We start from the raw sequence: 22,726 nt of genomic DNA, 5'->3' as shown, positions 1-22,726 counted from the left end.
TGCTAATTTCCTGTCTACTGTGTGTGCTACCTCTTTTGAAATTATTCCTCTATAAAGTACTTCTTGACACAGTTATTGCCAAAGTTGTAGATTTCTCAAATGTAGTCACTGATGGTAATATCTTCTCCTAGATGCTGATTGAATTGTAAAATATTAACAGTACTCGGTCTCTCTAAATGCAGTTGTGGCATCTTTAAACTTGAACTGAGAATAACGTTTTCTTTCTTTCTTTCTTTCTTTCTTTCTTTCTTTCTTTCTTTTGGGGGGGTGTTGTTTGCTCCATCTGGTTTGCTGCTTCTGCTTGGTGAGTGGGCTATAAAAAAAAAAAGCAAATTGCTTTCCTGCTATGCTGTCTATAAATTCAGGATTTAAAACCAAAAGTTGCATCAGGCAAACTTTTATACTTGGTTACACAAAAATACTCATTTGATTCTTCTGTGATGGTCCACTACCTCTTTCTAATGTTTGCTCATAGATATCTCAGAATGATCTTTCCAGTGTGCCTTTGATGTTGTTTTTTAAGACTTTGGCTGACTATGTACTCATTAGGAATTAGTCTCTTGAGTCCGTTGTCTATATAGGAAGGGCTTTAGAACTTCTCTTGGAATGGTGCATACTGCCTGTAGTTGTAGAGTTAGAGCTGTATGAGGATCAGCTAGGGAAGGTTTTAATAGGAAGGGGACCATGACACATAACACAGCAAGATGTAACTGTGTTGTAACTTGTGGCTTGATATGTTGGAAATCTCAAGGGTGGTAACATTTGTTCTTTGAGGATAGGGGTTTGTTCTTGGTGAAAGTAGAATTTATCTAGCAGGATCCTATCCTCCATTTAGAGTACCAGCACCAACAATGTCTCTGTTAAATCTTATTGGCATAAACTCATTATGGTCCCAATAAAATTGATCAGCTGCTTGGTATAACTTTACAGTACAAAGTGGTTCTCCCATTGCTTTTAATAGATCCTTAAGTGTGTTCGGCTATGCACTTAATTGCACTCTTGATATGTGCAGTGTTAAAGATCTGGACTTAAGAATAGATGGATAGATTCATCCAAATAACAGGTTACTCTGTCTTCTCCACTCACTGCAAGTTATACATCATAGACCCTCTCTCATCAATACTGGCTGACACTGTGACATTGGACTTAATCCTGAGTGGTGTACAGGACCTGGTGCAAGATGTCAGTGTCAGGAAACCTTTAGGGAACAGTGACTCTAGTGTGATAAAATTCAGCATATATGCGAGGAGAGAATTGCCAAGGAAGTCTAACACAGACAATTTGAACTTCTGTAGAGCAAACCTCTTTGAAATGAGTTTCATGAAAAGAAAACTGAAAGGGGAAATAAAGACAGTCACTTCACTCCACAATGTTTGGAGTTTATTTAAAACCACAAAAACAGAAACCCAGTCAGAATGTATACCAAAAAGGAGGAAAGGTACCACCAAGTCTAGAAGGATGCCAGTATGACTGACAAGTAAAGTCAAGGAAGCTATAAAGGGGAAGAAGACTTCTTTCAGAAGAGAACAGAAAGAAACACAAACTGTGGCAAAATAAATACAAGAAGAAAATAAGGGAGGTGAAAAGAGAGTTTAAGGAACATTTAGCTAAAAGCATCAATAACAAAAACTTCTTTAAATACATCACAAGCAGGAAACCTGCCAGAGAGGCAGTTGGCCTGTTAGAAGATGAGGGAGTGAAAGGTATTATTAAGGAGGATATGGAGACTGCAGAGGAGCTAAATGAGTTGTTTACATCTATCTTCACAGCAGAGGATACTGAGTGTATACCTGAGCCTGAACCAAGCTTCTCAGAAACAGAGGCTAAAGGACATAAGTCAGATAGAGGTGGCGAGAGGTGACGTTCTAAACTGCCTGGAAAAATTAATAAATTGCCAGGGCCAGATAACATCCACCCAAGGGTCCTTAAAGAACTCAAATGTGAAATTCCCAACCTTGCAAAAATATGTAACTTATCACTACAATCAGCCTTTGTACCAGAGGACTGGAAAGTAGCCAGTGTAACACAGATTTTCAAAAGGCATACATGGGGATCTGGGAAATAACAGGCCAGTTAGCTTAACATTTGTGCTGGGCAAATTTTGATGGAAAGCATTCTCAAAGATAAAATTGTTACTCATATGGAAGAACAGGCTCTGCTGAAGGAAAGCAGCATGGCTTCTGCAAAGGTAAATCTTACCTCACCAACCTTTTGGAGTTCTTTGAGAGTGTCAACAGGCATGTGGATAAAAGTGATCCAGTTGACATAGTATATCTGGACTTTCAAAAAGCTCTTGAGAAAACATAGCAGTAATGGGATAAGGGGACAGGTTTGTGTGTAGATTGGTAACTGGTTGAAGGAAAGCAAACAGAGGGTAGGAATAAATGGACAGTTTTCACAATGGAGAGAAGTAAGAAGTGGGGTCTCCCGGGATATGTACTGGGACTAATGCTTTTCAATTTATTCATAAATGAGATAGAAGTTGGGGTAAGCAGCAAGGTGGCCAAATTTGCAGATGACACCAAACTGTTTGTGAGGAGCTCCAAAAGGGTCTTTCCAGACTAGGGAATTGGGCTACAAAATGGCAAATGTGATTCAGTGTTAGCAAGAATAAAGTGATGCATATTGGGGCAAAAAACCCAACTTCACATATACACTGAAGGAATCTGAGCTGTTGGTGACTGACTTGGAGAGAGATCTTGGGGTTGTGGTGGACAGCTCGTTGAAAGTGTCGACTCAGTATGAGGCAGCTGTGAAAAAGGCCAATTCCATGCTTGGAATCATTAGGAAGGGGATTGAAAATAAAACTGCCAGTATCGTAATGCCCTTATACAAATCTATGATGCAGCCACATTTGGAGTACTGTGTGCAGTTCTGGTCACCATACCTCAAAATAGACATTATAGAACTGGAGAAGGTGCAGAAGAGGGCAACCAAGATGATCAGGGGCCTACAGCACCTTCTTTATGAGGTAAAGCTGCAACACCTTAGGGATGTACACAAAAAGTGATTCGGATAGCGAATCGCAGCAGATCTCCCACACCTTTAACAGGGAGAAGAGCAGGTCTATTTCTGCTCCTCTGCCGCTCTCCACCATAGGAAGTTCGGTGGTGCTCCCCCAGCTATCATTGTGTGGCAGTGGGGTATCTCCCAGCTGCCCTCATGTGATGCTGGCACGCACATGACCTCCGCACTTTTTCACACAATGCGTAATGGACCTATGGAATTCTCTGTCACAAGATGTGGTGACAATCAACAGCCTGGATGGCTTTAAGAGGGGTTTGGATAACTTCATGGAGGACGAGTCTATCAACACTACTAGTCTAAGGGCTATAGGCCACCTCCAACCTAAGAGGCAGGCTCCCTCTGAATACCAGTTGCAAGGGAGCAACAGCAAGAGAGAGAGCATGCCCTCAGTTCCTGCCTATGGGCTTCCCAGAGGCATCTGTTGGCCACTATTTGAAACAGGATGCTGGACTAGTTAGGCCTTGGGCCTGATCCAGCAGGGCTGTTATAGCAATGGTATGACTGGATAGATTTCTGCTGGCAATGAAACAAATGCGGAATTGCTCCCTGACATTTTCACTGTTTTTGGTAGTCTGTGATAACCAGTTTCTCACCTTTCTATAGCAATTTTGCCTAAACAGCTCAGAATGTATACGCAATTATAAACTTATAGGAAAACTATATAAGAAGTTGGATGCCTTCACAATTAAACTGGTAGGGAGGAGAGCTGGTCTTGTGGTAGCAAGCATGACTTGTCCCCTTAGCTAAGCAGGGTCCACCCTGGTTGCATATGGATGGGAGACTAGAAGTGTGAGCACTGTCAGATATTCCCCTCAGGGGATGGAGCTGCTCTGCAAAGAGCAGAAGGTTCCAAGTTCCCTCCCTGGCAGCATCTCCAAGATAGGGCTGAGAGAGATTCCTGCCTGCAACCTTGGAGAAGCTGCTGCCAGTCTGTGAAGACAATACTGAGCTAGATAGACCAATGGTCTGACTCAGTATATGGCAGCTCCCTATGTTTTTTATGTTAAATTAGAAAATATAGCTTTTTAAAAGATTAGGCCAGAACTACACCATTTCCAGTTCCTATTGTCCTAGATCAAGTTTATGCAGTGTCAATACAAATTATTAAAACGTGTGGTGTTAAACACACTTGTGTCATATATCTCATAGGTTTTTTTCATACATAAAATTGTGGTGAACAAGTGCTCTTCATGATTGGTTTGTTTCAAGTATTCTGAATACAGAAAGAAAGCTATAACTTTTAATTACCAAACATAGACAGAAATGACAGCCTAATGTAAGATGTGTCACTTAAACTGTCCAGTTTCGAGCTGACAGCTGCTTTCAGTCTCAAAAATCAAGAAACAATTCTACCGTGAAAACAAGTTTCATTTAAAAAGGCATCGGTAAATCAGCCTGTTGCTGCTGTACATTTATAGTGTGTTTATGCATAGCTGGCTGCAAGTTGGAAACTTTCCATTCTAAGTACCATCTTTGCTTTTTAAGCTTCTGATGCTGAAAAGCAATTTTGTGCTCTCAGACTAGAGGTACATGTTTTAAAGTATTCAACATTCTAGGAGGTTTTTCTTGTGCTATAAATGAGGAGTCGGTGCCCTGTGGGGGAAACCTAGGAAAGTAGACATGAATCTTTTTAACAAGAGCTTACATGGAATTTACATTGGGGCTTTACAGATTAGTTCAAAATACCTTGCTCACATTGTCCCACTTTTCACCCCACAAATATCAACTGGCTATTAAGTGATAATTGCATGATGGTATCTTCTCTTTTCCCCATACCAAATGACTGGTGCTTAAACAGATTTGCTTTATTCAATGAAAGTACAAAAGCATAATTCTAAGAATATTTTAGTACATATCCAGTTTTAATCTAGTCTCTGAAACGAGCATTTTTCTGTGTTTAATCCAGGTTGCAATTTTAGAGGCTGTGGAATATAATGGATATTCTGAGCAATGCTGCATTTCTAGGACACCTGGGTTTCAAAACCAGTTTGTCCTACACCTCTAGCCCAGGTTCATCTTGTCCAAAATTCTTGTTTTCCACTGCAAACATCAAGTCTGTAAAATACAAAAGGCAGTTTTCAGTTTCTGTGTCTTGGTCACACTGATTTTGTGGTGCGAAGTGAGCATTTGAAAGAGAAGACTCTTCTCCTTGTTAACATGCCCCAGTAATACCCTTCCCTTCAGCTTTGTAGGTGGGCTTGGGATCTGGATGAGGACAAGCAACACAGACTGAGGGTGCACACTGCACACATTATGGACTAGAGAGCTTTCCCTGTTCACTTGGGAGACAGCCAGACTGCTTTAGGTCTGGATAGGTACCCTAACAAACTAACACTGTGCACCAGAACACAATCCATAATCTTGTGTTGAAAAAATGATGTAGCATGTTTTCTTCAGCATTTTGAATCCACTAGGGGAACCAGTCAAGCTGGAGGCAGCTTTGTTAGCTTACATGAGGGGTCTGAAAGCTTTGGCAGATGCTGTGGGAAACAATAATATAAGAAGAGCTCTGCTGGGTCAGACAAGAGATTCATCTGGTCCACCACCCTTGTGGAAATGCACAAGCGGGGCATGAACGCAATGACTCTCCCACACCAGCAATTGATATTTAGAGGTATACTGCCTTTGAACCTGGAGGTTCATTTTCCCCTGTCTGGAGATCATCATAGAGGGATCAAGTACTGAGCATGCTCAAGACAAGACCGGATGTTGCGATTTGTAGATCCTCCCGCCATCTGGTGTTGTCCTCAGTTCCGGTCTTGTCTGCTCAAGGCTTGGTCGCTCAAGGATTGCTCTGCTCTCAACCTCTCTGTTTTTTTCACCTACTTTCATGTGCAAGGTGGGAAGGAGACTGCCTTAGTCCTTGTTTACCTACCTAAGTTTACCAAATTTCTTTTTTATTTGCAATTTGGCTGATTGGCTTTACTTTCGTTTTTACTGCATTTTTCTTTCGTGAGCGGCTTGTTAGCCAGCATTATGGAGGTAGCGCATGCGGAAGAGCTCCTGCAGGGCTCTTTATCGGAGGGCACTTTGGCTCCTGAGAAGCCAGCTGACACCCCTCTGCCCGATCCGGGCTCCCCAGCTACCTCGGGGACCGCCTACCCCGCCTCGGCGGTGGCCCCTCCCCCACCCCAGATGCTTTCCCCACGAAAAGCACTTAAAAAGAGGGCACACGAGGACAACAAAGAGACCAGACACAAACCGAAGAAGGTTAAGAAGCTCTCGGAATTGGTCCGACTGAGCGAATGGCTGCTCATACAGGCAGTGTGCAACCGCTCACGCCGTGCCAAGGAAAGCAAAGGCAAGCGGGGGAAGGGAGACGCGGGTGAATTGATTTCCCCCAGCACCTCTTCTGCCATTCTTCCAGGCAGCGATCCGATCGCTCCGCCGCCTCAGCTCACGACCCCAGCCGCAGCGGCGACAGGCCGCCCCCTGGCAGAGGAACAAGGAAACTCATTGCCGAAGCCTTCCACGCCACTCCCAATGTCGGGACTCACAGGTACACTGGGGGCCCCCGTTCCGCAGCTTCCCATGGACGTAGCAGGGTTGCTGAAGGCTTTCTTCCTCTCAGAGTGCCTTCCCCTTTTGCCGGGCCAGCCTTCCATTGTTCCCTCGGGCGGGACGCCTTCGGCTTCTTCTGCGCAGGCTCCTCAACTTACGGCCCCGCTAGCCCTGGCTCGTAGAATTCACGGTCGCCTTTCCTCCTCCTCCCCAGCCTCCAGCCCACGTAGAGAGGCCATTCCTCCATTCGAGAGGGGCCAATTCTCTCCTAAGCCTCTTCACAGGCGTAAGCGCCGCAAATATTCCTCCTCCTCTTCCTCGGCATCCGATCTGCCTCCCCCGGTCTCGAACCCCATTAGGAAGGATGGGGAGAGACCCCAGCCAGCTACGCCTGGCCCCCTGCTGGGTCCCAGTGGGGTTCCTCCCCCCCTCCCCTGGCTCCTAACCCGATTCTCCCTCCCCTCCCTGGATCTCTCCAACCTAACTCTGACGCTGAACTACCTGCCATTCCTGATGACATTCTAGACAAAGAGGAGGGTGAGTTATCAGAGGAGGAGGCCACCCCTGCCCCCTCTGTTTCTTCTCGGCTGTTTTCTTCCCAGGATTTAGAGGTTATTTTGTCTAAGGCTAAGAGGGCGATTAAGGATGTGTCATCTGCTGATGTGGTTCCTCCCTCTGAGTTTGACCAGGAGGTTTTTCCGTCGTCCTCAGGTGCTTCAGTTTCTGTACCCTTTCCTACTCTTTTTAAGCAGGTTATGCTGGCAGAATGGCAAAACCCTGCTTCCTGTAGGCCCATCGGCACGCTTCCCAAGAAGCACTATAATTTATCCTCAGAGGTCTCTGCCCTTCTTGCCACTCCTAAGGTGGACCCCCCTGTGGTTCACATGGTTTCTGGGTCCTTGTTGAATGTAGAAGGCCAGGAACAACTCAAATCAACAGAGGACAAGAAAAATGACTCCCTCCTAAAGAAAGCCCACGAGGCGGCTGCCACAATTATTAAAGTGGCTACAGCGAACTCCATTTTTGCCCGGGCCTCTATCCTTTGGACTAAACAGTTGACGGCTCTAGTTCCCCCGGGCAATACTCAGTTACGCCAAGGCCTTAACAAGCTAGCCAAGGCTTCTGCCTTTATGGCAGATTTCAGCCTTGATTATGTCCAATATGCCTCTCGCTCTCTGGCCTCGGGAGTTGCCCTACGCAGGTCCCTCTGGCTTAAAGGTTGGCAGGTGGACTCTAAGTCTAAGATGGCGCTGCAAGCTTCCCCCTACTCGGGTTTGAACCTCATTGGGCCCCCCCTTGAGGCTATCCTGGTAGATTCCAAAGATAAGAAAAAGATCATGCCTTCGGGCAAGCGAGATTTTCGGAGAACCCCGTGTGGTCAGAACTACTCCTTTCGCAGCTTCAGACAACCACAATTCCAACATTCCTTTCATTCAGGAGACAATAGACAATCCTCCTTTAGAAACTACTACAGACCCCAATGGAGATCCAGAGGCAGGGGATCCTTTAGACAACAAGGCAACAGGGCTTCCAACCCCCCTGCCCAGTTCGGCAAGAGACAATGACTGCAGGCCCATCGGGGGCAGGCTTCAAATGTTTGCCCTCACCTGTTCCGGCGTCTATTCGCTTCTCTTCTTGGTTCCCAAGAAGGATGGGTCTCACAGGGCAGTGTTAAATCTGCGACGCCTCAATCGCCACGTAAGGAAACAGAAGTTCAGGATGGAATCCCTTCGCTCCATCAAACAATCTGTCCATCCCAACGAATACCTAGTCTCCATCGACCTCACCGAGGCATACCTTCATGTCCCGATCCATCCGGCTCACAGGTGGTACCTTCGATTCTTCTACAGCGGAGGTCACTTTCAGTATCGGGCCCTCCCATTTGGCCTCTCCACGGACCCTCGGGTCTTTACCAAGTTAATGGCAGCAATGACTGCGCACCTGCGCCTCCAAGGGATTCGGGTCCATCCGTTCTTGGACGATCTGCTTCTGAGAGCTCCTTCTTTCGAGATGGCTTCTCACCACGTCGTAACTACCCTGAACTGCCTTCAGGACCATGGCTTCGTGGTGAATCGTGACAAGAGTCACCTGCACCCGGTCCAATCACTTCAGCACCTGGGGGTGGTGTTCCATACCGCCCCAGCCCTAGTAACTCTCCCAGAAGACAGAACGCTCAAGATGATCGCTATTCTCTCGCCTCTCCTCCACGCAGAATCGGCGGATGTGATGTTATTGGCTCAGATGCTGGGCATGATGACAGCAGCCATGGAGTGCGTGCCATGGGCCAGATTGCATTCCAGACCACTCCAATGGCTACTCCTCCCTTACCAGGATCACATCTCCTCAGGCTCCCATGTACCCGTGACTCTGACAAGCAAGGTCCGCCTCTCTTTCCTCTGGTGGATATCTCCGGCCTTGAAAGTAGGCCTCTCCTTCATGGAGCTGATCAGGACAGTTATAACCACAGATGCCAGTCGATCCGGCTGGGGAGCCATCTGCATGGGTCTCCCGGCTCAGGGCCTCTGGTCCCCGAAAGAGAAATACTGGAGCATCAATCGCCTGGAACTCCGAGCAGCCAGGCTGGCTCTCCTGGCCTTTCAGGACTCCATACGGGGGAATCACATCCTCATCGGAACAGACGACACCACTGCAAAGGCCCACATAAACCACCAAGGAGGCACTCGGTCCAAAGGTCTGATGCGGGAAGCGAACCTCCTGTTCACGTGGGCAGAAAAGAACATCCCTTCCATCCAGGCGGAACATCTCAGCGGGGCGGACAACACCCAGGCAGACTGGCTGAGCCGGCGGTCTGTCGACCCATCGGAATGGAGTCTTCACCCGCAGGTGTTTCTCCAGATCACCCGGCGTTTCGGAGTCCCTCTGATCGACGTCTTCACGTCTGCTGTCAACACCAGGTTCCTCACTCCGTCAGCTCTAGGCACGGATGCCCTCGCTCTGCCCTGGCCGAAAGCACTCCTATACGCCTTTCCTCCCACTCGGATTCTAGGCCAGGTCATCAGGAAAATTCGGATGGAGCAAGCGGAAATAATTCTGATTGCCCCCCACTGGCCTCGAAGGGCATGGTTCGCGGACCTGGTCAACCTAAGCACGCCCCCCCCCCATGGCAATTACCGCTTCGTCCCGACCTTCTTCGTCAAGGACCGCTGCATCACCCCGAGCCTGAGTGGCTACGTCTCTGCGCGTGGAGATTGAGCGCAACAACCTGCAATCTCAAGGATACTCCTCCAAGGTCACAGCTACCATTTTAGCATCTCGTCGCCCGTCTACACAACACATCTACCAGGCTTCGTGGGCGGCCTTTTCCAAATGGGCGTGCAGTAAACAGCTGGACCCCCTTCTAGCAGGGGTGCCAGAGGTCCTGGATTTCCTTCAAGCGGGGCTCACCCTCCGCCTCAAACCATCTACCTTGAGAAGACAAGTGTCAGCGCTGGCATTGGTTTTAAGGATATCCGACCCTGGCACCCAGTCTTTGCATCCGCACATTTCTCGTTTTCTCAAAGGGGCTTCCAACCTGGTCCCTCCTCCGGTTCCCCGTTTCTAGGGGTGTGCATGGAACCACAGAGCTGCGGTTCGGCACTGGGGTGGGGGGTTCCATTAAGGGCGGGGGGGGCTTTACTTATCCCTCCCGCCCTTTCCAGCTTTGGCGCCATAAATATAAAAAAAAAATCCGGGCAGCAGGATCCCTCGCCGCCCGCTACTATCTCCATGGCTCCGCGCTGCTCCTTCCTGTTTAAAAAATAGGATGGCAGGATACTTCCCTGCCGCCCCCTGCTGCCGCTGAAGCCCCCTAAAAGCTCTCTCACCCCCTTAAATCTCGCCCGGACCGAGTCCGACCGCGCTCGGGCGGGCGGCAGCGAGATGTCCTGCCCGCCCGCCCGCCCCCTTCCCTGCCTTCCCTGCCTTCCCTGCCGTCTGCGAAGTGCAGGAAGCCTTCTGCGCGCGTGCGCAGAAGGCTTCCTGCACTTCGCAGAGTCAGATGGCAGGGAAGGGAGTGGGCGGGTGGAAGGACATCTCGCTGCCACCCGCCCGAGTGCGGTCGGACTCGGTCCTGGCGAGATTTAAGGGGGTGAGAGAGCTTCGAGGGGGCTTCAGCGGCAGCAGGGGGCAGCAGGGAAGTATCCTGCTGTCCTAATTTTTAAACAGGAAGGAGCAGCGCGGAGCCATGGAGATAGAAGCGGGCGTCGAGGGATCCTGCCGCCCGGATTTTTTTTATATATTTACGGCGCCAAAGCTGGAAAGGGTGGGAGGGGTAAGTAAAGCCCCCCCCCCGCCCTTAATGGAACCCCCCACCCTAACCCTCCCGAACCAAAACCACCCCACGTCCGGACCGGTTCGGAGGCCAGTAGAATGGCCTCCGAACCGGTCCGTGCACACTACTACCCGTTTTCCCTCCTGGAACCTTATTAAGGTACTGAACGCGCTGACTGCTCCCCCCTTCGAGCCTCTGAAGTCTATTTCACTAAAACTCTTGTCCTACAAGACTCTTTTCCTGGTGGCGATTACATCAGCCCGCAGAATCTCCGAACTCGGAGCCTTGTCGGCTCGCAAGGAGCTTTGTGTTTTCCTTCCGGACGAAGTTCGTCTTACTCTAGACCCTACGTTTCTGCCCAAAGTCAACTCCATGTTCCATCAGGCCCAGGAGGTCGTCCTTCCATCTTTCTGCCCAAACCCTTCCCACCCCACGGAGTTACGTTGGCATAAGTTGGATGTGAGGCGGGCCTTACGTTTCTACCTCAGGCGCACCAAGGATATCAGGCAGTCGGATGCGCTTTTCGTTTCTTTCTCCTCTCATAACTTAGGCTTATGAAAGTCTTGGCCTTACTCCACCTCTCAGCATTATGGCCCACTCTACATGCAGCGCAGCAGTTTCAGCAGCCTTCTCTACCCAGGCTCCCTTAGCAGATATTTGTAGGGCTGCAACTTGGAGCTCTGTCTCCCCCTTTATCCGTCATTATAAGATTCCGTCCTTCTTGGAGTCACAGGCGGCGTTCGGCCGTCGGGTTCTGCAACAGGTGGTTTGAACATCTTCCCTCCCTTGTTCTGATTTCCGGCTTGGGTACATCCCTCTATGATGATCTTCAGACAGGGGGAAAAGGAACATTGGGTCTTACCTTGTGAAGGGTCCTTTTTCCCTAGTCTGGAGATCATCAGGCCCTCCCGATGTTCTTCCTGTTGCTCTTCAAAGGGCTAGACCGTTTTGGGGTGGAGGCGGATCTCCAGGGTTATAGAGGCTGTCGCTTTGTTCTTTCTTCCCTAACATGTCTGTCCTCGTTTCTTCTGGGAGTTTGCCTTTTCCTCATTCTCTTCTTTGTTAGCTGTTTTTTCTAGTAGAGCACTAAGGTCCTCGGCGCCTTTCGCATCAGTCCCGGAACTGGGGACAACACCAGATGGCGGGAGGATCTACAAATTGCAACATCCGGTCTTGTCTTGAGCATGCTCAGTACTTGATCCCTCTATGATTATCTCCAGACTAGGGAAAAAGGACCCTTCACTAGGTAGGACCCAATGTTCCTTTTTAGCTACCTCTAGACTTATCTTCTATAAATTTATCTAGTCTTCTTTTAATGACAATGCAAGCCAGTGGTCATCACCACATTCTGTGCCAGCAAATTCCATTAGTTTTGTGTTCTGTGAAGAAGTACATTTTGCCTATAGGAACATAGGAAGCTGCCATATACTGAGTCAGACCGTTGGTCTATCTAGTTCAGTATTGTCTTCACAGACTGGCAGCAGCTTCTCCAAGGTTGCAGGCAGGAATCTCTCTCAGGCCTCTCTTGGAGATGCTGCCAGGGAGGGAACTTGGAACCCTCTTCTCTTCCCAGAGGGGCTCCATCCCCTAAGGGGAATATCTTACAGTGCTCACCCTTCTAGTCTCCCTTTCATATGCAACCCGGGAGGAACCTGCTTGCTACCACAAGACCAGCTCTCCTCTCATTGGGTTTGTTTTGCTATAACAGAGTCCACTGCAGCTCACACTAAAAACTAATTAATAGGACTGCAAACTATCAGACCTGCTCAGCTTAGGCCCCCCAGCTGGTTTTGGACTACAACTCCCATAATCCCCAGCCACAGTGGTCAATAGTCGTGCCTATGGAAATTGTAGGCCAACATCTGTAGGAGGGCCAAAGTTGAGCAGCCCTGTCTAGATGAATCAACTAGAACAGAGTTTCTTAACCTTGGCCTCCAGATGTTGTTGGACTACAACTCCCATTATCCACAGACATAGTCTTTGTGGCTGAGGATAATGGGAGTTGTAGTCCAACAGCATCTGGGGGCCCAAGGTTAAGAACCCATGAATTAGAACTTTAGTTGGATGATTAATGTGACTGCAAGAAGGGCACACTTGTTCATTGAGGCTACTTTTGTTCTGGTATGTTACATTACTACAGGATGAAAAAGCAAGTATTTCATTTGATCTCCTGATGATTTGTAGTGTTCTAATTTTTATTATTGCAATGTTATTAACATTATTAAATATACTATTATTTAAATTACACTGTTGTTGCAACTTTTGATTTTGCAAGTTATCTTCCCTCCCTATCACAAAGGTACCAATATTGAAGTTACAACAGTATACCATTTCATTTAAATTTAATATATTAATGAGTAAAATGATGGAAATTGGTCAACTAACATGTTTGTTCAATTGACAACACTATAAATTAAGCAGGTACTGAACAAATATGTTAGTGTTTTGCTGTGTACCTGTGTCTTCCATTTCCAGTATGTTGACAGTGTCCTCTCCCTTTTTAAAATACTATAGCACTCTGTGTGTGATGCAGGGTAACTTTATTTTATATTTAACCTGTCTTTTTATTACAGATACATCTATTGTGACGAAATTGACTTGGCAGCCGATACAGTTCTGGCCACTCTTTATGCTGCCAAGAAGTACATCGTTCCTCATCTTGCCCGAGCATGTGTGAACTTCCTCGAGACGAGCCTGAGTGCAAAGAATGCTTGTGTGCTCCTCTCCCAGAGCTGCTTATTTGAGGAGCCAGACCTGACTGAGCGCTGCTGGGAAGTGATTGATGCCCAGGCAGAGCTGGCTTTGAAATCGGAAGGGTTCTGTGACATTGATTTTCAAACACTTGAAAGCATCCTCCAAAGGGAGACCCTGAATGCCAAAGAGATTGTGGTTTTTGAAGCTGCTCTTAGCTGGGCCGAAGTGGAGTGCCAACGACAAGAATTACCTGCTAGCATTGAGAACAAACGCAAAGTCCTTGGGAAGGCGCTCTATCTCATTCGCATCCCTACAATGGCGCTGGATGACTTTGCAAATGGGGCTGCACAGTCGGGCATCCTGACCCTCAACGAAACAAACGATATCTTCCTTTGGTACACAGCTGCCAAGAAACCAGAGCTGCAGTTTGTGAGCAATGCCCGAAAAGGCCTCGTCCCACAACGCTGTCATCGGTTTCAATCTTGTGCCTACCGCAGCAACCAGTGGCGCTACAGGGGGCGCTGCGACAGCATACAGTTTGCTGTCGATAAGAGAGTGTTCATTGCCGGCTTTGGCCTGTATGGCTCTAGCTGTGGGTCGGCAGAATACAGTGCAAAGATTGAACTCAAACGCCAAGGTGTTATCCTAGGGCAAAACTTGAGCAAGTATTTCTCAGATGGATCTAGCAACACTTTCCCGGTATGGTTTGAGTATCCGGTGCAGATCGAACCAGATACCTTTTACACAGCTAGTGTGATTCTTGATGGTAATGAACTCAGCTATTTTGGACAGGAAGGAATGACAGAAGTTCAGTGTGGCAAAGTAACTGTGCAGTTCCAGTGCTCTTCAGACAGTACGAATGGCACTGGGGTTCAGGGAGGGCAGATTCCAGAACTTATCTTTTATGCCTGAAAGAAGATGGTTCCCAGAACAACAGGAGTGTGATTATATGATGTATATGCCTGGTTTGGACCTGTTTGATGCTTCACTTTTTGTCTGCAGATATGTGATCAGTATAGGTAATATGTTCGTAAATACATTTAACAGTTTTAAGGCTTGCTGTACTTCTACAGCAGAAATGTAATGTTCATATTTGACTGGAAGGTCCCAAAAACATGCAGACGACAAATCAAGGGACCATAGTTTCCCAGCCTTAACACAGATAGGATTCATAGGGACGTGCAAAAAATCCAACGGACGGAATCAATTTGAATCAAAATGCTTGCACAGAATGAGATTCGTTCGAATCGATTCAAATTTGCCTGAATTTGAATGAAATTCATATTGAATTCAAGTGAATTTGATTTGAGTTCAGGCAAAATCCCATTCTGTGCGAGCAGTTTTGAGTCACATCAGTTTGGCTGAACTTTTTGCACATCCCTAAGTTTCACTTACTTGTGGAAGAAGAGCAAAGTTATCCTTTCCTTCTATGCTAGGCATCAGTGGCTCCGCGTCGGCTTTTTCAGTTTTAAAAAATATTCTGCCAATTGGATGCCCAGTTGCACTTACACTTAATGCTGATTTAGCAGTCTCTGCACCAAAATCAAGTTTGGTAGAGGGAATGCCTGTCAGACAGTACAGTTCTTACCTTTGGGGTAAGAACCCCTTTAGGGTTCTCTAAGCTAATCTGATGTGGGGAAGTGTTCTAAGTTTTAATTGGGATGGTCTGTTTCTTTCCGCATAACTGAATCAAGATGTGGAATATAAAAGATCTAAAGCTGGGGTTAACACTTGGCTGCCCTGTAAATATGGGCCCCTTTCACTTAGCCAGCTGTGCTGGGAATGACTGCAACAGAAAGTCAGCCTCTTCAAGGAGCAAAGTGGTTTATGTACAGATGAAAGAGACAGCTGGTCCTTGCTTTCTTCATCACCAGAGCTCCTCCTCAGACACACTTTAAGTCTGGGAACACTGGCTTACATGCATCCCACTTGTCTGGTATTGGATTATTGCAGTGAAATGAAGGGCACTTTACACCATTACAGAGCTTAGATTTTAGCAGATTCCTGGTTTCTAAAAAAGTATTTCCCCATGTAGTCAAGGCTGACTGTTATAATGAAGGTCTTTTATGGGTCCGGTCCTTTTTAAAAAATGTATTTATTAAGTGTCACAATATTTTGCAAGAAGTACAAGTAAATCATTCATTTTGTGGCTATAATGCCATAGCAAATTGCTATAATTTGCTATGGAATGTTTTAATTCTATGGTGACATTTTTTGTCCACTTGTAACTCAAGTTTGAATGTTATTAATGCTGTGCAAATTAACTAATTGGCTAGTTAAATGGGTAGAAGCTGGTAGATTCCAAACACCTCTCCCTTTCTGGGTAAAGCAACAAATATTAGGCTGGACGCAGTGCAATAACACTTAGAATGTTGTGAGTTTTTAAAAAAAATATTCACAATAACACTTAGAATGTTATGGGTTTTTAAAAATATATATATATTCACTCTAGGTTTTTGCAGATACCTAGAATTTCTGGGATTTAAAAATTTTCCAATTGTTGCCCATTCAGGCATTCACATCTGTAGGCGTAAGGTTGTGTAATTACAGGACCAGACGGAAACATCGCTGGAGTCAATGCTGCTTGTAGTTTTCTCTGTAACTACTAGAGACTACTTTTTAGCACAGTGGTTAATGGTTGCTTTGGTTGGCATCTATTTCTACACTGCCTAGAATCCCCATTAAGATGACTCTCTAAAGTATTCCTGTTTACCTCTTGTAAAATTCTGTTATATGTAGGCTTTCTTTTTGTGTCATTATAATGAAATCCATACCTGCTAGCACTGTCTGAAAAATGGACATTTGTGACTTCTGTTTTGTCTGCTAATTTGTGATCTGACAATTTTCATTCAGAGCTAAAATGCAGGTTTTCATTGTCCAGAAGCATTTTTTCTCTTTAAATTGGTTGTCAGGTTTCCTGCAGAACTGTCTCCATTCTTGGCAGAAAAGGGCTGCAGGCTGGCTGGTAGTAAAAATGGAAGGAAATGAGCATAACTGAATGATACTGAGCAATTTCATGTTCATGAAATAAAAAGGCAGCCTTTCAGAAAAAGATAACCCATAATTCTTTCTGCTAGAAAGTTGCTTACTGGAGGATTCCAAAACTAATTTGTCCCAATGATGCCATATCTGCAAAGTGGGTTTCCAGCCCCGCCCACAATGTTTTAGGTTGAGGTCCAAGTGATTTCTTCAGTAAGGTAAATGTGAATACCTCTCTTACTGTACTTCTGTACCCTAATATGAAGTTTAATCATCAGTAAAATTGGTTTTCCATCTTGTTTATTATCTGTCAACATAAAAAGACTGGGCTGGATGGACCAGTGGTCTGACTCAGTAGAAGGCAGCTTCCTAAGAACTTTTCCCTGGTGAAATCCTGGTTTTTAGTAATTTTCAAGTGCCATTGAGTATCTACAGTGTCCAGAAAATGGTTTGGCATTACAAATCTAGGTTAGACATGAGAAAATGTAAAGTGAAAGCCAACCATTTTTCATACTTGGAGAATATAAAGAAAAGCCTAGAGCCTCAGAGTCAGGCGGCATATATATTTATTAAATAAATACATAAATAAATACAAGGTGGAGGCTAGTCTCTCACTATTTAGCTAAAATTATATAATATAAAACAAATTTATTTTTTTTCAGAAGTGTAAATACTCTCGGAATGTATAGGAGTTCTTTTTCAAACAGATGTACATGCATACAGTCTTGCATCTTGAGAGCCTGTCTAGTGTAAGTGGCTAGAGAGGTGTACTTAAGGCTGGGGAGACTCGTGGGGTGACTTTTCCTCTAGAAATCTCACCGAAGAACTCTAGATAGCCCTCCTTTGGGGGTACTCTAGCTCTGGAATTCCTGCATTGAGCTGGGAATGAAACTAGATGGCCTACAGTGTCATGATTCTATGGGTCAAATCCCTGCTTGGCCACAAAGCTTACTAGGCAAACTGGGATCATTCACACGCTCTCTGTTTGACCAAAAGTAGGGGGACCCAAGTGAGCTACCCTGAGCTCTTTGGAGAAAGGGGCACAACAACAATATGATAGATATCTGTGCATCATGTTCTTGAAAAAAGCGCCTGCAAAGTGTTTCCCAAAGTAATTATCTAAAATTGACCTGTCTTTCCCCTAATAAACATACAATGAAATAGCATAGCTTGAGGAAGGTATTACAGTGTTGCCAAATAGTGGTCAGCTGTTTGGGGACACTTTTAGCCTATTATCAGATACAAGGAACCCAATTTCCAGACTTTAGTCACATGGCCCTTCCATTGCCTTGTGCCCACGTGGCCTCTAGATGGCGAATGCATATTGCTGCTTTATTTCTGCCCCTCTGAAGCACAGAGTTGTCTAGAGCAGGGATTCTCAATGTTGGGTCCCCAAATGTTATTGGACTTCAACTCCCACAATCCCCAGCCAAAGGTCACTGGGGCTAGGGATTGTGGGAGTTGAAGTCCAATAACATCTGGAGACCCAACGTTGAGGACCAGGTTTTGCCCACAATGGCTTGATAGCTAAATGTAGCACTTTATATATCCTATAAACACGAGTGGCTGCCATTTGCTTTTATGAGAAAAAGGAACTGGGTGTGGTCAGGGATGTGATTGTGGCGTCTGGGCAGATGAGGCTGTCTCTGGCACAGGCTGCACAGCCTGGCCTCTCTGAACAGGGCACCAAAATGCACTGTGCACTCGCCCTCATCCCCCTACCCCTTCGCAGCCACTTTGACGAGCATTCTGCAAGTTTTAAAATAAACCTGGAAGCAGAAGAGAAAATCACTGAACACTTTTGTACCCAGCTATGAATAAATATTTAGTCGACGTGAGCAGTTCTTATACTGTAGTGCAATGGCAAATGACATTTGTTTCTTGACTCTGCATTTGAATGCACCCGCCTCTGTCTTTACTACACATGCCTAATGCCAATGAAATGTAAATGTACTGTATTACCAGAGAGCAAATATGGTAACGTAGGATTGTCTTAACTATTAATTGAGAAACTGGTTTCTTTCAAGAAGATAGGGGAGTCAGAGGCGTAGCTCTGTGTTAGGTGGTATATGCCTACTACACCTGAGTCACTTGAGCGGATCAAGAGGCCTGGAGCTGCCCATTCCAAATGTTAAAGAGCTGAGTTTTCCGTTTGTGGAATTTTGGCTTCAAATTGATACAGTTCTGAAGTGCATGAAATGTTTTTCTTGCATTCCAGACACATACTTCATAGATGTTTAAAGGTTTTCTCTGCAGTGTCGAAAGCTACTAACGTTTACAGCTGCCACATGAGAGTGGCAGAGAGTGCCCCCTCCCTAACTTGGGAATCTATGCTGCAGAGTCGGTGATGCCTCCTACATCATTACGTATTTGAATTCTTCTGCCTGGTGCACATTGTCTTAGGTGCCTCAAACAATGGAATTTACACGACGTGACAGTTTTTCAGTTTTAATTTCTTTTAAAACTGCAATTTAAATCTGGGACCACTTCTGAGATGAATTACTGTGAAAGCTAGCCGTGGGATCAAAATGAAAAGTCAGAGTACTAATATGTTGATAATGAAATGTCATCTCTTTGGGATGGGTTGGTCTATTCATAAACTTGGCTCTTGAGTACATGAAGCACTATCAGGGAAGCTTGCATTTTTTCAGGAGCCGAGGATTTCAGAGTTGGTGTCTGTATGAATGAATGAATAAACTTTATTACAATCATAGATCAGACAGGTTGGTGTCTATAGACAACTTCATGAAATCCATCCAAATTTTTGCTATCGAAAGTTACTTGTTAGCCATATAAATGACAAGGTTCTGAGGAAGGGCTTAGCCAGGGACTGCACCTTCTTACTCACCTGGTCCCTGGGCAATTGTTACTTTCCCAGAAGCAACCTGGTAAGAGTCTTGGGGGCACATGCCTTCCCCTGAGGGAAGGTAACGTGGATAGTTGCCTGTCCTGCATTTACTTGAATGCAGGATAACTCTGGCTGCAGGATCTGACCTTGCCCCTGTATGCACGAATTACAGAACTCTTACCAGTCTAAGGTGCTTCATAGGAGAGTAACATCTGAGCAGGACTTGTGTCTGAGTACAAAATTCACTTTAGAATGAAAAGAAGAAAGTGCCCAATGAAACAGAAGAAAATACCAAATTGAAAATAATTACAGGGTCATTATTTAGCATCTCTGAAACAAGAAAGGGACCTTGTGTGTGCAGAGACTTCCCTGTTCCCATCGTTGAGCTAGGGGTGGTCCAGTCATGCACTGGGGAATTCCCAAGCAGGCAAAGAACACTTCCCATCTTAGAAAAGAGCAGGTGGTCCCTGTATGTGTGGGGACTTGCCCTCACCCTCTAGAGGAGGAGGAGAGCTGGTCTTGTGGTAGCAAGCATGGCTTGTCCCCTTAGCTAAGCAGGGTCCACCCTGGTTACATTTGAATGGGAGACTAGAAGTGTGAGTACTGTAAGAGATCCCTCTTAGGGGATGGAGCCACTCTGGGAAAAGCATCTAGGTTTCAAGTTCCCTCCCTGGCATCTCCAAGCTAGGGCTGAGAGAGATTCCTGCCTGCAATCCTGGAGAAACCACTTCCAGTCTGTGTAGACAGTACTGAGCTAGATGGACCAATGGTCTGACTCAGTATATGGCAGCTTCCTATGTTCCTACCTGTGTCTTACACACAAAGTAGTGCCCCACATCTGCTGCTAGAAGTACCAGTTAATGTAATACTAATTATACTTAGTTTTAACTGTACTATTTTACTTCGGTGCTGCTGGCCACACCAATGCTGCCATTGTGAAAGTCTTTGCCCAGATGGCAATGATTCGGGCTCTCCGTTGGTGCCTGTGGCCCATAATTACCCAAGCTCGGTTAGATTCATTAAAATTAAAGTATGTTGCCTTAAATGGTTTGTGGATTTAACTATAAGACTGCTAGCATCAAACTGTCTACTCTGGAGTAACTTGATAGAATTGCTCCAGGATGCACCCAAAATAGAACACCAGTCACCTACTCCTGGCTATACTGGTTTATTCTTGCGGAACAGAACGTAACCTGAGAAATGAGAAAATGCTAGAGATGCCCTTTAAATTATGCCTAACGTTGCATGGTGAGCTGAAGTTAGAAGCAAAATTGTTACTGGATTTATGGTGTAATATACTTTAAGCATATCTGACATAGTGTTTAGATAAATGTTCTCTAATTTCTGCAGTACTTCTTGCACTGATTTTTATTTTTTTGGTAAGTTAAAACTCCCATTACTTCAGACACAACTGCATCTAGTTGTGTTAGTTGTGTTTGGAACTTTGCTTGACTTTAGCAACTGATGGCATTATTTATGAAGGACAGATTTCATATATATATATATATATATATATATATATATATATATATATACACACACACACACACACACCTCAAGTTGAATGTTATCGTACTGTATCTTTAATGTAAGTGCAGACTTTTAGTAGACACATGAATGTGTATAATCACATTTAAAAGACAAATAAAAATTAAACTGCTTCGTAACATTGTTTCCTAGTGTGTTTTTAAAGCCTTGATGAATAAATGGGAAAGAGTCTTAAATGGATAGAGGGGATTTTTGTGTCCTGTATTTTCCACTTGGATTTAGAGATTTAGAAAATTATGCAACAATATTTGTTTGGGCTTAGATATGTCAAGGTCTTTTTATCACCATTTTAAGAAAGAAAAATGAATATTGTTTAAAAAAAAAAAAACCAACCCTGAATTTTAGTGAATGTAGGACAATGGAGGAATGCATTTAAGTACTAAGAAATGCTCGAATATACCTGGAGATGGTGGTGGTGGAAAACACTGCTGTTAATGCTTGGGGAGAGGGACCCCAATTCACCAGAGTCCCTAGAGGTCTCCCTGATGTGTGGGGGGGGGTGGGGTTACTTGTACATACAGCTGTCCATTCTCTGTTTGTCTTTCTCCCCCCACCCCTCTGGATTTTTTGTATTTTCCAACGAGCCAGAGATATTCAAAGCTCAAATAAAAATGGATTTTTCTTTCACAGTAAAAGGAACAGAACAATCATGATCCTCTAGTGGCTTTTTAGAGATACTTGAATAGAACATGGCAGAAAATGACAATGTAGGGATGTGCACGGTCCGGAGCAGTCCGGACCGGCACCAAAGGGGGGCCTTCCTTTTAGGGCGGGGAGGGCTTGCTTACCCCTCCCGCTTCTTTGCCCCCGCCAGAGGCCATATTTAACAGAGTAACAGGGGCGCTGGAAACCAGCCGCCCCCCCGTCCCCGCCCCGAGCGGATTAGAGGAACTACCACTGTCGCCCGCCCGCCAGCCCTCCCTCCCAGCCGCCTGCCCGCCCGCCCAAGTCCTCACCCGATGGCTGCTTTAACCAAAGAGAGGAGCTCACGAACAGAGCTCCTCTCGCTTTGAAGTCCTGCAGGCGAGTGAAGGAGGCAGGCTTTGCGCGCGCGCATGCGCGCGCCACAAAGCACGCTGATCGCCGGAGGCCCGGTCTACCCGCCGGGAAAAGGCCGGGTAGACCGGGCCTCCAATCGCCGGAGGCCCAGTCTACCCGGCCTTTTCCCGACGGGTAGACCGGGCCTCCGGCGATCGGCGTGCTTTGTGGCATGCGCATGCGCGCGCGCAAAGCCTGCCTCCTTCACTCGCCTGCAGGATTTCAAAGCGAGAGGAGCTCTGTTCGTGAGCTCCTCTCTTTGGTTAAAGCAGCCATCGGGTGAGGACTCGGGCGGCCGGGGGGGGCAGCTGGGAGGGAGGGCGACAGCGGCGGCAGTGGTAGTTCCTCTAATCCACTCGGGGCGGGGGGGGGCTGGTTTCCAGCGCCCCCGTTACTCTGTTAAATATGGCCTCTGGCGGGGGCAAAGAGGCGGGAGGGGTAAGCAAGCCCTCCCGGCCTTAAAGAAATACCCCCCACCCGGACCCGAACCAGCCCGGTCCCGAACCGGTCCGGCAGTTCGGCCATTCTTTAGAATGGCCTCCGGACCGGTTCGGACACACCCCTATGACAATGTGCTGAAAATAGGAATTTCCTAATCTGCGTTTTATAATCTCTTCAGAGCACAATCTTTGTTTGGTGGTGTTTACAGGAATCTTAACTTCCATGCTTGGTGGATACAAATTAACTGCTAAAGTTGTAAATTGTTAGTTGCAGCTTGACATCAGGCAAGTGTTTGTATCAAAGGGACCCTCCTACTACCCTTTGATCAAGATTGCTAATATAAGTAAATTATCCTCTCATCAAAGAAAGGTGTCTGGTTG

General features: G+C 46.1%; 1 protein-coding gene across 3 annotated transcripts in view; it reads left to right on the top strand.

Annotated features, from left to right (window-relative positions):
* BTBD3 (BTB domain containing 3) overlaps positions 1-20,986 on the top strand; it is a 37,232-nt gene extending 16,246 nt beyond the window's left edge. For all 3 annotated transcript variants that reach the window (XM_053284618.1, XM_053284617.1, XM_053284616.1), the window contains one exon: positions 13,372-20,986. In XM_053284618.1, coding sequence (XP_053140593.1) covers positions 13,372-14,404 — 1,033 coding nt within the window. In that variant the 3' untranslated portion in view covers positions 14,405-20,986. The remainder of the gene's footprint in view (positions 1-13,371) is intronic.
* Positions 20,987-22,726: the final 1,740 nt, after the last annotated feature.

The sequence above is a fragment of the Hemicordylus capensis genome, chromosome 1 (assembly GCF_027244095.1).
Source record: "Hemicordylus capensis ecotype Gifberg chromosome 1, rHemCap1.1.pri, whole genome shotgun sequence".
NCBI classification, from domain to species: Eukaryota; Metazoa; Chordata; class Lepidosauria; order Squamata; family Cordylidae; genus Hemicordylus; species Hemicordylus capensis.
Note: the sequence above shows the minus strand (reverse complement) of the source record. Positions and strands in the feature narration are given on the sequence as shown.